We start from the raw sequence: 15,973 nt of genomic DNA on the forward strand, positions 1-15,973 counted from the left end.
AACTTCGATAAATTTCGTTTTGCAAATCATTTTGAAGAACATGGGCACCGTTTTTTTAAAAGCTATTTATCCTGACATCTACCCCCAAACCCTCTCTAGGCTGTGCTAATTTTAGAGTCAATTGGTTTTCTGAAGGTTCACATCATCAAGGGCAGTCCAAAGCACTCCTGTTTGTTTTTAAATGGTTCGAGTGGCCTTTGGGGTTTGCATACATCAATTATTTAGGAAGTCAGCCATCCCCAGTACCACCTCTTATTACTAATACTTGATAATGTCAATTAAAAAATCCTCCCTTCTGCAGCTTGTCCCAGCGATGGGACCATTTTAACTTGAATGGTTCTTTTACATATCAAAAGGCTTGCAACAGAAAGTAATTTGTATTTGCAAAGGATCGGTTGTAAATATGATTTACGAACAACATTTCTCAATTGTTATCCCCGTGGTTTCGCGTGATCCCCCGCAGTCCCCTTCAGGTGAACCCTGTGCGGGTCCATAATGAGAAAGTTGGCAGATCTCGTCACAGGCTACGGCGTCCCGGTGGCCGCTACCAGCCGGGCCTCTTGTTTTGCCTTGTTTACAGCTGACAGCGTTATTATTCTGATTGGGGCTCTGCTTTCTTATCATATTGTTGTGTTGGGCGAGCCTTTTCCTCTCCGTTTGTGTTTCCTGGCAGGGCTTTTCTCGCCTTATTGACAGTTTGTAAAAATATGCATTAATTTGGAGTTTCAAGCATGTATCATGGTGTCTCTTTGCTGTGTTTGCTTGAAGTTGATTAATGATAGAACCTCGCTTGGGGTCGGTCTCTGGAGACTTCTTTCACAGGTTCTGCATGTTAACTAGCAAAGCAGAACACACAGCAAGCCATGATTAGCCCAGCCTCCCGCACTCTGTGGTCCCCACAAAACACCATTGTAGTGCAGATTCTTATTTCACATAATTCTTCCAAGATTGGTATTCTTCCACCCAGGATGCCCCTGCGGGGCCTGTTATCTGGTACTCAGAGTACGGTCCTCCTCGGACCAGCAGCATGGCGTGGGAGCTTGTCAGACATGCAGAGTCTCAGGCCCCATGCCACCCCTGCTGAGACACACGCGGCACTTTAACAGGAGCGCAAGGTGATCTGAGTGTGCTTTAAAGTGTGAAACGCACCCCTGCGGGAGAGGCTGGCTGCTCTGGCCAGGGACTGTTCTAGAACAGCACTGCCCCACAGGAACCTTCTGCCCTGATGGAAATTTTTCTGTCTCTGCCATCCAGTATGGTAGCCACGGGCCACATGGGGCCCTTGAGCACTTGGAATGTGGCACTGAGAAACGCAATTTTAAATGGCATGAAGTTTTCATTCGTTTGAATTTAAATAGCCACCACCCAGTCCTCCATCTAGGGAGGCTTTTGCTGCCCCCACCCCCAACTTGCCCTGGTCGGGAAGGGCCTTCCGTGAAGTGAACCTGTTTTCCTTTCTTCCAGGCATCCTGTGCACGTCAAAGAAGAGCCCCTCGATCCAGAGGAAGCTGAAGGGCCTCTATCCTTAGTGACAACAGCCAACCACAGTCCAGATTTTGACCACGACCGAGATTACGAAGACGAACCCGTAAATGAGGACATGGAGTGAGCGTCTCTGGGCAGGCCAACCCCAAGAACGAAGATTGGGGGGGAAAAACACGTCAAAAGTCAGCAGTGAAATTGTTCTCCATTTGTTGTACAGTCTGGAGGATTTTCACTCCATTCGGACAACTCTGAAACGTGTTAACTCTGAGTGCCATCAAGAATCCCATTTGGGAGTATTTTTGATTTTTCTACTTTTTGTTGAAAAAAGGAATTTGTACTCTGTGCATTGGATGGACTTGTTTGGTACTTGGGATTTTCCTCTCCTAACAGTCAACATCAGTGTTGTAAATTTGCTAAACTGATTCACTTTTAGCAGCAGACTTTGAACTGCCGTCCTGCCGACGTGGGACACCGAGGACACCCAACTGAGCATGTGCGTCTAAGCTGCAGACCAAGCCTCTGCCCAGAATTCAAGGATTCCAATGGACGACCTATTTGCACAGTACTGCATGTTGATTATCACTGCCTTTACTCCTTTTTTTTTTTTTTTTTCGTTTTTGTTTTGCTTCCAGTTGGGATGGGGAAGGCCTTTGTGTGTGTATTGGGGGGAGGGGGTTAAAAAAGTAATTATCCCAAACTTTTTAATGTATTGCTTTTTTTTTTTTTTTTTTTTTTTTTTTTTTTTTGCTTCTACTATACCATTTTAAGTTCTGACCTCAGGCCTCCATTTGGGCCCACGGCCTCCTGGAGGCTTAAAGTTTTCTGTACCTTGTGATGAATGTTAATAGGTGTTTTTATTATACAAAGCTGAATGTCATTTCTCGTTTGTAGTTTTCTGTCACTCATTCCATTTTCCTTCAGACATCACCACGTTTTCTCTAAAGTCAGAAAACATTCCGTTTTGGTCTTTTTCAAAAAGGTCCCAAATGCTGCACTCTCTACACATGAAGGTCCTCTCACACAGACCTGAAGTCCTGCCAGAAAGAGAATGAATGACAGAAAAAAAAGAGAGAGAGACACCCTAGGAACAATGCAGATTCATTCCACGAAGCAGTATTGGAGGTGGGAAGGGGGTGGTTTCAGTTTCTTTTTTGTTTTGTTTTTTGCAGCTACCATCATTGTCAGTAAATGCCACAGCATTCTGCGAGCACAAGGACACATAGGCAGCACTACCCCCCCCCCCCCGCCCCCCAGATTCTCCTGCTAGACGGACAGTGTGGCTGTGGAAGGCTCTCCCGCGGGTAACCAAGTTGCCATGGGCCACAAGCTCTCTGATGTTAAAACCAGCCTGGGTTGCTTTGTTTGCAAAATGGCCAAAAAGCTGGCTTCCCTGAGCAACTCTGCTGAAAAGTGGTTGGCGGCGCTGAATTTAAACATCAGTCCAGACCTGCTTGGTGGCATTAATCTGTTTGAATGCAAATTAGATTTCAGATTGAATTTGTGATGGAAGTTAATGAGGACTGAGTTCAGCAAATGCTAAAGTGTTAATTTCAAACGTGCAAATTCGGTACTGCAGTTGAGTTTGTTATGCAATATTATCCCACCAAGCCAGTATCCAAAACTAACAGTAGAAGACCTCGAGGAGACGGGGGTGCATGGCGCCCCTGAGGGTTTGGAGAAAGAAACATGGCATATGCCGAAAGTGATGGCCATTGGTCAGTACAACCTCAGTCCTTAGGAACCCCTCAATGCTTCCACTCTGCACCCACTTTCCTGTCACTCATTTATTTATCTAGGACCGTAGCTTTTGTTTTAGTTTGAGAGCCTTTTGGAGCTTAATTTATATTCTTTGTACCTTTTTTTCTAAAATTACCAAAGATATTACACAAAGGTAAATTATGTTCTCTGTTTTATGCTTTATCTGATGAAGCCAAATATCCTCTTATTGTTGATCAAAGGAGGCGAAAGAATTTTAGAGGCAATTGATGAGTTATAGGCTATTGCTAACCTGAGAAAGAGAACTGCTCCTTCTTCATAGAATAAATTTAGAAGACCAAGTAGGTAATGGAACCAAAGTTGTTATTTTTGTTATTTTCTTTTTTCTTGTTCTGTACCTCGACAGAGACCAAAATTCCTAAAGAGAGGTTATGGGGCTGCTGAAGGTGAAAATGGGGCACAGTGTTACAGGAGCGAAAGAAGGAAGGGAGTCCCATCTCAAAAACCTGAATGGATGCCACTGAAAATTAGGGGTAACCAGTAAAGGAGACAGTTAAGAAAAAATGTAAAGAAGACAAAAGCTTCTACATTGGAACTAAATCACAGGCACATTTCTAGAATACATTTTTGTTTTTGTTGTTACAGAAAGAGGTATGCCACTTTGGTTTTAAGGACCGTGCTAGGATCACTGCATGAATTATGCTTTGTCTTGGCATATATCTTCCGGGTTTTTGTTGGTTTTTTTTTTTTTTTTTTAAATGTTTTCCTTTTTCCTTCCTTTTTTTCTAATTAGGCTTTGGTCAGCATTTTCCATTGAAAGGAAAAAAAAAAAGTAACACTCCCGTCCACTCATGAGCTTGGTACAAAAACTTCTTTGGCCATTTCTTTTGAAGCTTCACTGTGCTTTCTGTATAAAGGGCAGTCTGTGGTCAATCGAGACTTTTTTTTTTTTTTTTTTTTTTTTTTTTTAACTTTTCCAGGCAGCTTCATGATGTGCAGGCAGTAGCCAGACAGGGTCATGGGAAGGGGGCCCTGTGCTTCTAAACTGAGTGGTTGCTGGTTCGTTTGGTATTCAAAAGAGGATAAAAATCTGGTAGATTAGTTCATTCTCAGCATGTGTAGCTAGACATGAGTAAAGATAACAGCATGAGAAACTGTTAGTACGCATACCTCAGTTCAAACCTTTAGGGAATGATGAAAATAAAAAAAAAAATACATTTCACTCAGTTGCACTTAGTCGTATGTCTTGCATGCTTAGTCTAAAGACTGTAGCAAAAAAAAAAAAAAAAAAAAAGAAAAATTAGATTTTACATATCTTTGCAGGTCTCACAACCCTGCAGAAGAACCAATTGAAAAAAAAATTCTCAGGCTTTACAGCAAGCAAACTTCACTATGATTTTTACAATTCTGATTCTGTATCCCTTGGGGGGGGTTATTCCAGTCGCTTCTTTAGGATGGGGTTTATTATGTTGTACATATATTCCAATGTGTCTTGTGTGAATCTTTGTCTTTTTTGGGGGAGGGCAGAGGGTGGTTCTTTTTTTAGATATTGTTCCTAAAAAGGAATAAATGCATACACCTGTTTGTCAAAACACCTTTGCTTTTTGTGCAACTGCTTTATATTAACGATACTAAAAAAAAAAAAAAAAATAGCTTTGGGAAAAAACTACTGTATGTAATGGAATTGCAGAATTTGCTGCACATGTATTTTATTTAGTTATCCTTGCTTTAAGAATATTGGATGACATTTCCTGACATGTGGGAGGGAGAAATTCCCTAACCTTTTTTTTTTTTCCTTTTAAATTGTAACATAGTTGACAGATTTTTTTTTTCTGTTCTCATTGATCAGAGCATTTTGTACAGATTCGTGTGTGTGTGCGTGCGCGTGTGTGTTAATCTGTTTTTTGATACATTCCTATCCCTTGTGTTTATCCCACCACTGCCTTCCTGGCTATCTTAAACAAGTTCATACATTTGAAAAGAGAAAAAAAAATGCTGTTTAAGAAAATGTTTTCTCCTGCTGCAGTAAATATTTTGCATGATGAAATTCCAGGGTCACACTTTCAAAGTTTATCAGTGAAGTAGTGATTAATAATGGGGAGTTGTCAAAGCTATTGAACTTTTTTGTATAAAAAAAAAAAAAAAACTTTACAAGGTGCCAAGATGTAAAGACAATTTGTTACTTTTCCTTTTCCTTTTTTTTTTTTCTCCAAACCGTACATTAGGGAGACAGTCCCTTGTATCAGGCAAATGCACTGTCAGGAATGAGAATCCATCCTACTTGTCCCTAGAGTCTGTCCTCGTGAGACAAGTGACGCTGCCCGCGTTGAAAACCAGCAGTGAAATGAAATACCAAGGCTTCTGTACACGAAGAGTGACCGCCAACCTTGCCACCCTCGGACAGCGCTAACATTACAGCCAGCATTCCGTCAGACCTAGGAAAGAATACCTTGGATTCTTCACCCAAAATCTGATTGATGTAAATCACTAGCTATTTTATTGTGGGGGAAAAAAAAAAGTTAAAAAAATATCTCCTCTCCTTTCCACATTCCAGCTGAGCTCCGTTTCCAAGGGTACAAAGAAGAACATGCTTGTAAGGATTTTGAATCTTTTGGGTACCTGTTGGTTAATGGTATATATACCCTCTTGATATTTTGGATGTTTTTGAATGTTGGTTTCGCTTTTTTATCCTGAGAATGAGACTTAAAATTCTAAAGGCATTTTATGGGGCCGGTGTAGTTCCCACGATCTCTGCTACCCAGAAGCCTTGATGAAGATGGTCTAGTCCGGACTATGAGCACGGTGCTTCGTGGATATGTGCTGCCAGTAACAAGAATTTTTTTTTTTTCTGTTTTGTTTTGTTTTGATAAGGCATAAAAGAAACTCATTCCTTGACATCAACTGTAATTCCATCATTCCGTGTCTGTGGATACAGACAATAAAAAAAAAAAAAATGTTGTGTAGTCAGTACTCATGACTGACATTATAGCATTCTCAAATGCAATAAAAATGCTGTTTGTTCACACTGGTAGTAAAAAGTCGCCACAGCCTAAGTTTCTTTCCCCTTCTGACCTGCTGATACTGTATGTTAGGCATCTGCCTTAGGTTTATCACCAGCTGCTTGCAACACAGAATTAAAATCAATCTTAACTAAAAGCTTTCATCATCACAGAGGGCTGAAGCTCTCATCCTCAGGGTTTCAAAGTCCCAAGTTTCCACTTAGAGAACTGGAAAAAAACAAAAGCGATAGAAGCTACCTTTTCTCCCGAGGAAGTGCACCCTTATTTTTCTTCATCAAATTTTATCCAGAAAAAAAAAAACCCACAAAATGTTTAATAACTAGCATTAAGAGCAAACTAAAATTTCACAGGAAAGCAATTTCATGAATAATTCATTAAAATTTCACATCTGCAAGATTAGTCATCCAAATAAAATGCTAATGTCAAAAACATGCACCGTCTATAATATTCTCATCAAGAAATCTTTTTGCATATAATGATAAATGCTTAGATTAGAACAAATGATTTTATAAAAATATTCTATCAAAAGTATGCTAGATAACCACATCCACTACAGCAAACAGTGAAGCACGAGGAACTAAATATTCCAGAAACACCATCTTGATTTCAAGATTTGTGTCACCGCATACCTTGATAAAAACAAAAAACCTGCTATTTGTCTTTTAAATTATTATGTCGTGTGTATTCTAAGGATCGATGAGATGGGGCATCATCTTTCAGTAAAAATTAAATTGGTATATTGAAAACAGCACTTGAAGTGGCCAAACCGTAGTAACATAAAACCCTTCTGGATGTAATTCAGAGCGTAGCACAAGCCAAAAGAGGACTTGAAAATTAACCAAGCTGCTGTTCGGCCAAACACCGGCTGCCGGTGAGGAACACATAAACGTGCTTTCCGAGCATCGTTTTGAAAAGCCCGTCTTAGGGGGAAAATTTTTTTTTTAATATAGGTTTTGCTATTAAGTTGCAAAGTAGTGTCCTCTTTTCATTAACAGTTATGCTACAGTCTAGAAGCCCTCTAGTCTGATAATTAATAAAACATTTGAACCCTTAATTCTCATCTAGCTGCTAAGAATATAATATTAGGGTTAATTGAAATTCCTTTAAATGCCAGGCTTACACATAAATACTGCTTACAGCATATGTAGTTGGTAAAATTAAATATGTACACATATTTGAATAAGCTGAAGGACCCAAACCAAGTATGACCATGCGTTAGTGAAGGCTGTATGCACAGTCCCTTTTTAGTTGTATTTCTGGAATTCTTCTGAAGCAGGAACATGCTCTTTTGCTCATTCATTTCAAGCTTGTTGCTCAGAGAAATGAGGCAGGAAACCCAAAATACTGGTTCGTTTAAATGGAGGCCTTTATATATTAAGAGCCTTGAGTCTTAGACTAATTTCACACCAACACAAACAGCTACAATATACTAACTCCCCATGTCCCCGTCCTCCACTCCCCCCCCCCATCAAAAAGACCAAAACAAAGTATAATTAGTCATTCTTGACTTACTAGATTTTGCGTTCTTTGATATTACATATTTACGTAGAGGGTAGTAATCATGGTTTGTCTTTCATCTTCATTGTAGTAGAGTCAAATAAAAGTATTCTTTATTAAAGTGAAGTTGGGTCTCAAAACCTTCATTTAAGGCATTGACTGACTGATGAAAGGTTTAAGACAGAATTCACATTGGAGGGAAATTAAATTACCTACAAAAACACTGGTTCAACTGGGACAATATTTGGATTAGAAAGCCATCATTCTAGATATAACCTACTTTTATTTATTTTTAAACAGTATTTTATTTAAAAAACAAACAAACCCTATGTCGTCTTATTTCCACTCTGATTGCAAAATGACATTCGATGCTTAATATTGTGTATATATATATGTGTGTGTATGTATATATATATATATATATATATATATATATATATATATTCAAAATGGTCAGTGTTCCTTTTTTTTTTCTTTTTTTTTTTTTTTGGCTTCCACCAAGAATATAGGGGATGGGAAAAAGACAAGCTTCCAAGTTATAATGTTAATTTGAAGGTAACCGGCCTTTCAAGAATTAATTTCAGCCAAAGCAATAATCATTATTTACCAGCTTGTGACATTTTTATCACTCATCATATTAGCAAATTTCCATTGAAAATGCTAAAATGGTTCGTCATAAGGCCGGTAACTGCTCTGGCTGTAAAAATGACCAACACAAGTGCCGGTACTCAAACATTAAATTATACTGTAATTAATAAAGACAGTTAAACTGTCTACTAGCAACAGCAATTTAGGTAACCACATTTGATCGGCTATAAATTGTAACTACATTAAAATTCCAGAAATATTAGCAATATGGATTACTTGATGGAAGTCAGTGCAGATCACCAACTGCCACCCCCCCCCCCTTCTTTTTTTTTAAACAACGGAAGCTCGGGTCAGGTTGACCACAAATCCGTGGGCGAAGATCAGGCCTTAGCACTTTTCATCTTGTGAAACAAGCAATTACAAATAGTTGCATCGATTTGTTAAAAAGCTTTAGGTGACATAAATTGTTTCCTGTTTAGCTTATTGCCCTGATACATAAATGTCACCAAGTCCAGTATTAATTAGGGCTGTGGAGGAACACGGGGTGCCTTCCAATGAAGATTTTGTCAGTTGTTCGGTGAACGTTCTCGAGAGCTGCTCTCTCCCTGAATCATTTCTCATGAGTGGCAGAGAGAGAGAGGAAAGGAAAATGATTTTGTCATGTGAAGTCTTTAAGACCAGCTTGATTTTTGGTTTTGAACTATAGGACAGGATTTCAGCCTTGCTTTATTGCCATCTGACAGAAAAGCACCACATTTTTAAAATATCTTTTAAATAGAATAATATTTACAAGGCATTTCAGCCCCTGAAAAGCTAACACTTCTCCCTTCTGAATATATAGTACTATATGTGTTTCCTTGGGTTGCTATTTCCACACTTAAAATACAATTTTAAATGGCTTGTGTGTGTTATTGACTTAACATAAATCAAATGTATCATATATACTTTCTTTAGGTTGGCAAGCCACTTAGAAAAATACGTTAGATTCTGGGAGGAAAAAAAAGTCTGGAGAAAATTTATTAAATAGAAGTTTTTACTGTAATAGAATATTAACGTAAGCCAATGCTCATTTGCCATTAAGCTGATCCTTTTTTAACATACACATGCTTTTTATTATTTTGCACTCAAGCAAAAATTCCACATTCAAAGACTTTCCATCCAGTCGGGAATGTCTCTGGCAGGAAACACATAAGAAATCCTGACCTCCAGAAAGACAGCAGACATCGTCCATGCTGAGCATGAGCCCCACTAGGCAACAAAGGGAAACCCACTCCTAAAACACAAGGCACGAGCTAGTCAACAGTGTGGAATTGGGAGAAACAATTATTCCTGAAATCCTCACTGCTACTCCACCAGCGCACAGATGAAAATGTTTGATTTGCAACATAAAAGATTCATTAATTACCACTTGAATATTTAAAGCTATTTTGCAGTCTAACAGAGATAGATAAAGCAGTGAATTAAAACCTCTAATAAAATTGTAAAAATATTTCGGTAAGTTTACTCGTGTTATGATTTAGGGAGAGATTCAAGCATTCTCACGGAATAGAATCTTAGCAGTTTTCAAGTGTGTATTTGAAGGAAGGAGCTAAGTGTTCTGGGAATAATTTGTTTCTCACTTTCAAATGTTTACTAATACTTTATTTTCAAATCAAGCTTGCTACTTTAGGACTCTATGGATGGGGGAAAAAATTGGCTCAGCAAGTCGCAGCATTGTATGTCTGATCCAGAAATTGAAATCCTTTCAGAAGTACTTCGCATCCAAGTGGCGTTTTCCTACCCACAAAATGCACCAAGTCTAAAACATCCAAACCCAAGAACATACCGTAACAGTCCCTCCCAGGCATGGGATTTATCTACCTATGACCCAGTATAGCATGTCAGTGTTTGGATCCTGGGACGCTTGAAGGAGACCACACGAAGCACACTCTTTGAATCAAATGCTAGAGAATCCAAATGCCCGATTACCATCTCAGCCCTGACTATCACAACCTGATTGACCTTGACAAGTCACTTCCTCTCTCTGGTCCCATGCTTCCTCTTTCTGTCAATTGAGGACATTTAACTACATGACAAAAAGGGTTCCTTCTGATTTTAAAATTCTCACCATTTAATAACATGTTCCCCCTTGGGGACTTCTCTTGATGAAATCTATGGTCTCAGCCCAAGAGGGTTCGTGTGGGACTCCATATTTCACCAATATTGTAATAATTGTCTACTTGAACTCTGCCTGGTAACATGCCCCGTTAGGAACACATCTCACTAGCAGGCATGCATGCTTCTAGCCATCCATCTACCCACAAAGAAACATTAAATGACTTGCTCACACTCGACCCTGGATGTACAACTGGAACTCAGACAAACACAGCCTTGGCCTCCCAGTACCCAACGGTTCACTGGGAAGAGAGCTCTTGAACGTTCAGGGTGCCCTGCAATGCAGTAAGTGCTAAGGAGGAGGGAAGGGCAGGAGTATTTAGGAACACCACGGAATCGTGCCGGGGGCGATCAGGGAAGCATCCCAGAGCACGTTTAACGGGAACCCAAAGGATGAAGGAGAGCATGCCAGCGCGGAAGGAGGAGGAGAAAGTTCTAAGCAGAGGCAATAAAGCTGGGATGTCAGCGGCATGGGACTTCCCGGCAGAGTTAGCAAGAAAGGTATAGAAGGACACGAAATAAAGTCATCCCTGCAGTCCCCCTGTACCAAGCATATGGCAACATCGTAATTCTAATGCTTATTAACAGATCTGAGTGCTGTACACAGTCCAGCTTGACAAGACCTGGGGACGTGGTGCAAAATCAGTTTCACACTCAGGTGAGCAAATGGCTTCTCCCCACCCTCTCCCCCCCCCCTTTCCCAGCCACATTGGCCACACTGTGCATTTCCTGGGCACCAAGCCCACTCTGCCTCCAGGCTCAGTGTTTCTATTCCCATCATGGTGGACCTTCTTTTCCTGGCTCACATCCTCCCTCCTTCAAAGGCCACAACAGAGAGGGCTTTCCTGACCACGCACTGTAAATGGTACCCTAAATGCCCATTCTAGCCTCTACATTCCACATCCCCTTGCCCACTTGATTGTTCCCATCGTGCTTAGCACCTCTCAACATGATATATTCATTTGTGTCTTTTCTTATGGCACATCTCCCTCCAACTGCAAGGGCAGAAACACTCCCTGTATGGTTCGTTGCTGTCCTCCACCCTCCAGCATGAGGACCACGGATAGATGCTCCCATCTGCTGAGTGAAGGAAACAATGTCACACTACTGGGAAGGCTACAGGTGGCACGAACCCCTGCAGTCACATTCCACAACCTGCCATGTAAAGCCGCCTATGAATCTCAAGGCCCACCGAACCAAGGGTCGCTTCAAAGACTGTCACACCAAACCTGCAAGGTGGCAAGGGTCACTGACAGGTTGCACATGAGGACACTGAGGTTTCCTCAGTAACCCACTCCGGGTCCCATGGGGAAGGCTCTGCAGGGTCAGCATTTGGGTCCATGGTTTCCTCTGCAACCCATCTGTGAGTGCTGGCCATACTCCCTACCTCCAAAGAGCCTCTCAGCAAAAGGAAGGGTCTCACAGAAAGGTAGCAAATATGATCCCATGATTTTAAAGCTCTAGGCTTCAAAAGAGAATCACTGATGTTCATTTTGAGGATATTACAAAGTTGTCAGATAATAGAGAGGAAACCATTTACATGTGAATCCCATACCGGTGGTGCCCACTATTAGACACAATGGCAGGAGAACAATGCCTGAGGGGGGGACAAGGACTCTGAATCTCCTGTGCATCATGGGGTCTTTCTGACTTGCCTCACCTCAAAGAGGACTATTTCTGTGGACCGCCTGCTCCTGTCAACAGCCCTACTCCCTCCTTGGGTCTTTCTTATGAGGTCCATTAAAAATCTTTCTGAAAGATAATCACCTCTATATCTAGAATCCCACACCAGTGTGTCTGGAGGAGATGCCAGAGCAACAGTGAGCTCCTTGAGGACAAGGTTCGCTCTGTCTTGTTGCTTGTAGGACCAATCTGAAGGCGCCTGGTGGGGAACGAGGCCGGAAGCTGGAACACATAGGCCTGGAAGTAGAGTCTGATACATGGGGTTTCAGCATCCCTGCATTCCTGATGCCTGTACGACATTGGGCGAGGTACTTAAACCTCTCTGAGCTTTAGTGAAAATTTTCATATTATAGGACAGTTACCATGACTAAGCAAGATAGTGTATTACGTAACAAATAAGCCACTGAATGGATTCTTAGTAAATGGGATACTGTTGAGAAAAAACTGATCCGAGGCCCATCCTCCTGTCTTTGACACTCCAGCTGGGGGCCAGGATTGTGTCAAATAACTTCAAACAGAAACAGAAAATTCCACATGTTACAAGAATGTGTAACACAGAGAGAGATATGCTTTGGAGAGAAGGGCTCGGGGAACAGGTCTACAAAGACAAGAGGCTGAGTTAAGACCTAAAAGATGACTATGAATCAGCTAGGTGGACTTTTCAAGACTGAATTCACCAGCATTCGTTTCCATTCTTCAAGTATAGTGCCCTCATTTTTCTTGGAGGGGACGCCCCTTCCCACCCCGTCACTGATACTTCAGCAACACCAGCATCTTCAACTTCCGCGCTCAGTGCGCATTCCCAGACTTCCATTAAAACTACTGAGAGAAATACTTTTCCTGAAGGTCTTATTGACTGGCTAGGTCATCAGCCTAGAGCTATGAGTGGCTACTTTTGCTGTGAAAAAGGTCCATCTAAAGAATAGAAAGAAAAAAAAAAAAACAGAAACAAAAGAGAAAGAGGTGGAAGCTCAGAATAATACTGACAGCTGAAACGGAGACCAAGATGGGAATCCAAGAAGCGACCTAAAATCCAAAACTGGGAATAAGAATTAGAGATATACTGATACCTCATTTGAGCTCCCGGATCTAGCCATGCCCGAAGGTAGAGATAAACTCCTGGATTTGCCATCATTTGAGCCAGTAAATTTTCCTGTATATGCCAGCATTAGGTGGCTCTCTGTCTTTGGTACTCAAATAGCCCTACTGAGTGTACTACAGGGTGGGGGAGGGGGGACTTCAGAGAGAGAACAGCATGTGTGAAGTCCCTAGGGTAGAAAAGAGCATTCCAAGTTCAAGAATCTGTAAGATCTGTACATCTGAAGCTGCCAAGTGTGGGGCAACGTATAGACGAGATGGTGCTCAAGACAGAAGCAGGGGCTGGACAAATCGTTGTTGTGGCTTCATGAGAGTCACGTGACATGTCAAAGGCATGTTCTAAACTCTTCTGTCATCTCGCAGGTAAAATTAGGACTCCAAGCCACTCTGGTATTAGAGAGAAAAATGGCATCTCCCTGGGGCTAGAAGAGAGGCAAAATTAGAGTTTTGTGCTTCCACCAAGCCCAGTGTAATCGAAGATGCCAAAAAGGGATGGTTTCTCCAGGTCATTGGAAAATGACTTGGGTAAGTTTTATAGCATTTGTCTCATTTTTTTGATCAAAGGAAATTTGCCTTCAGGCTTGCCTGCATGCAAGTCTCAAATGCAGAAATCACAGCTAAACAGAGAGAGGGGGTCACTAACATTGAACCCAGCTTTCCCCAACTGGGGATGTTTCCAAACATGTGTTCCTAGGCTCGAACAGGCCTGTCGCTTAAGAGGAGGAAAGATACTCAAGAAGAGACCAAGATGAGACACATCAAGAATTGGACTCAAAGGGCGGACTTTCCTCCCTCCCACTCCAAACCCTGCATCTCCCTGCGTAGAAACCTCATGCCTTCGTAGCAGAGGAAGGTTGCTGCAGCTGCAACACGGCTGGCACACAGCTGTATGGTAGAGTCACTGTTTCTGCTCAACGTCCAATTCGGACTACCTGCTGTCCGTGGCATACCAGCTGCTCAATATTTTGATTATGAGGCTTGTTTTCCTCTGTGCGGTACAGAAGCTGACCACAGGCGGTGCTCTATCTGTGAACCCTGAACGAATGTCCCCGGCTCTCACCACTGGAGAAATCTAGGGCAAGACACTGAACGACCCAACTTGGATCATCCCCTCATCTCCCAGCCAATCAGGATGACCAACGGCAGGAGGGACATCCTCTAACGGGCCAAGTGTGTGAGATACATGTTCGCCAGACCCACCAGAATCATAGGGAATAGGGTACAACTATTTTATCTTGAAACGAAACAAAACAAAACAAAACAAAACAAAACGAAGAACAGTTGGGCTGGAAAGCCAAAACAACAGCTGTCCACTACCCCTACTAGTGTTGAGTGTTGTGTTGAGCTCACAGCAATCAAAGACATACTTCCCAGCCCTGAAGTTGCTTATAATCTAGTCACACCTTCGAGACAGACCATTTATTTAACAAGCAGTTTTACTGAGTGCCTATAGGCTCTGGGAATTCAACAGTAAAACAAAGCAGAAGGGGCACCTGGGTGGCTCACTCGATTAAAGGTCCGACTTCATCTCAGGTCATGATCTCATGGTTCATGAGTTTGAGCCCCGCGTTGGGCTCTGTGCTGACAGCTCAGAGACTGGAGCCTGCTTCAGATTCTGTATTTCCGTCTCTCTCTGCCCCTCCCCTGCTCACGCTCTATCAGGGGGAAAAGAAAAAAAAAGCAGAAAATAACCCCTGCCACCTCAAGTTTCCTTTCCAGAAAGGGGAAACAGACAATCATAGGTTTTACAGTGATAAGTGATTGCCAGAAAAAGCAAGAAGCTCAATGGGAAAGAAAGGACCAGGGAGAGGACTGGTGGGATAGTGGCCATAGTAAAGGCCCCAATCAAAGGTAAGATTTGAACAAACATCTCTAAGAAGCAAGCCAAGGAGTTATTCAGGAGAAAATCAATCTAGCTAGAAGGAAGAGAAAAGGCAAAGGCTCTGAGGCTGGAACATAGAGAGTCAGAAGGAGGGTCATAAGAAACAAGGATAGAAAAGTAATGGGCAGCAGATGATTATATGTACCAATAGCCTCATTATGAGGACATTCGCTTTTCTTCTCCGTGAGATGGAAGACAGTGGAGGTTATGAGCATAAACATGGCATCCAATGACTTGGGTTTAAAAGGATTCTTTTGACTGCTGCACGGCAAATGCGGGGAAGCAAATATAGAAACAGAGGGCTCCATTACAAGAAAGACTGGTGGCTGAGACGCAGGGACAGCCGCAGAAATGGTGAGAAGGAGTTAAAATTTGAAAATAGAGCCAATGGAACTTGCTGCTGAGTATGGTGTTCACCATGAGGAATAAAAATCCGTGGAGACCTGAAGTTTTTTTGGTGTGATCAACTGAAAGAATTTTTTGGTGTGAAACTGAAAGACAAATTGAAAGAACAGAGTTTCATCTACCAAACCAGGAAGATTACAAGACGAACACACTTATGGTAGTATCAGAAGAATTTTCTAGACTTTTAAACCCAGAACCTTCTTGCATATCTGTTTGTGATGTTGAGTAGGCACCTAACCAAAGGAGCCTGGAGTTAGAGAAGAGGTTGGACCTAGATATGTGCCGTATTATGTGCTAGGGGAAGGAAAGGGTCAATGATATTTTGGTTTCAGTAACACAGAGAAGGTAGAAAATCTTGTCCCATGAAAACAGAATCTAATTTGGAGAAAGTGGATAGTTTGGACTCAGTGAAATCCAGTGTTTGGGGATCCAGCTGAATCATTTT

The 15,973-nt window shown here is 41.7% G+C and overlaps 1 protein-coding gene and 1 long non-coding RNA gene across 12 annotated transcripts in view; one reads left to right on the forward strand and one right to left on the reverse strand.

Annotated features, from left to right (window-relative positions):
* FOXP1 (forkhead box P1) overlaps positions 1-7,844 on the forward strand; it is a 511,285-nt gene extending 503,441 nt beyond the window's left edge. For all 11 annotated transcript variants that reach the window (XM_058728782.1, XM_058728781.1, XM_058728793.1 and 8 more), the window contains one exon: positions 1,465-7,844. In XM_058728782.1, coding sequence (XP_058584765.1) covers positions 1,465-1,609 — 145 coding nt within the window. In that variant the 3' untranslated portion in view covers positions 1,610-7,844. The remainder of the gene's footprint in view (positions 1-1,464) is intronic.
* LOC131511026 (uncharacterized) overlaps positions 1-15,973 on the reverse strand; it is a 188,043-nt gene that overhangs the window by 14,216 nt on the left and 157,854 nt on the right. The gene's annotated exons all lie outside the window — the stretch shown is intronic.

Source organism: Neofelis nebulosa, chromosome 4, assembly GCF_028018385.1.
Source record: "Neofelis nebulosa isolate mNeoNeb1 chromosome 4, mNeoNeb1.pri, whole genome shotgun sequence".
Classification (NCBI taxonomy): domain Eukaryota; kingdom Metazoa; phylum Chordata; class Mammalia; order Carnivora; family Felidae; genus Neofelis; species Neofelis nebulosa.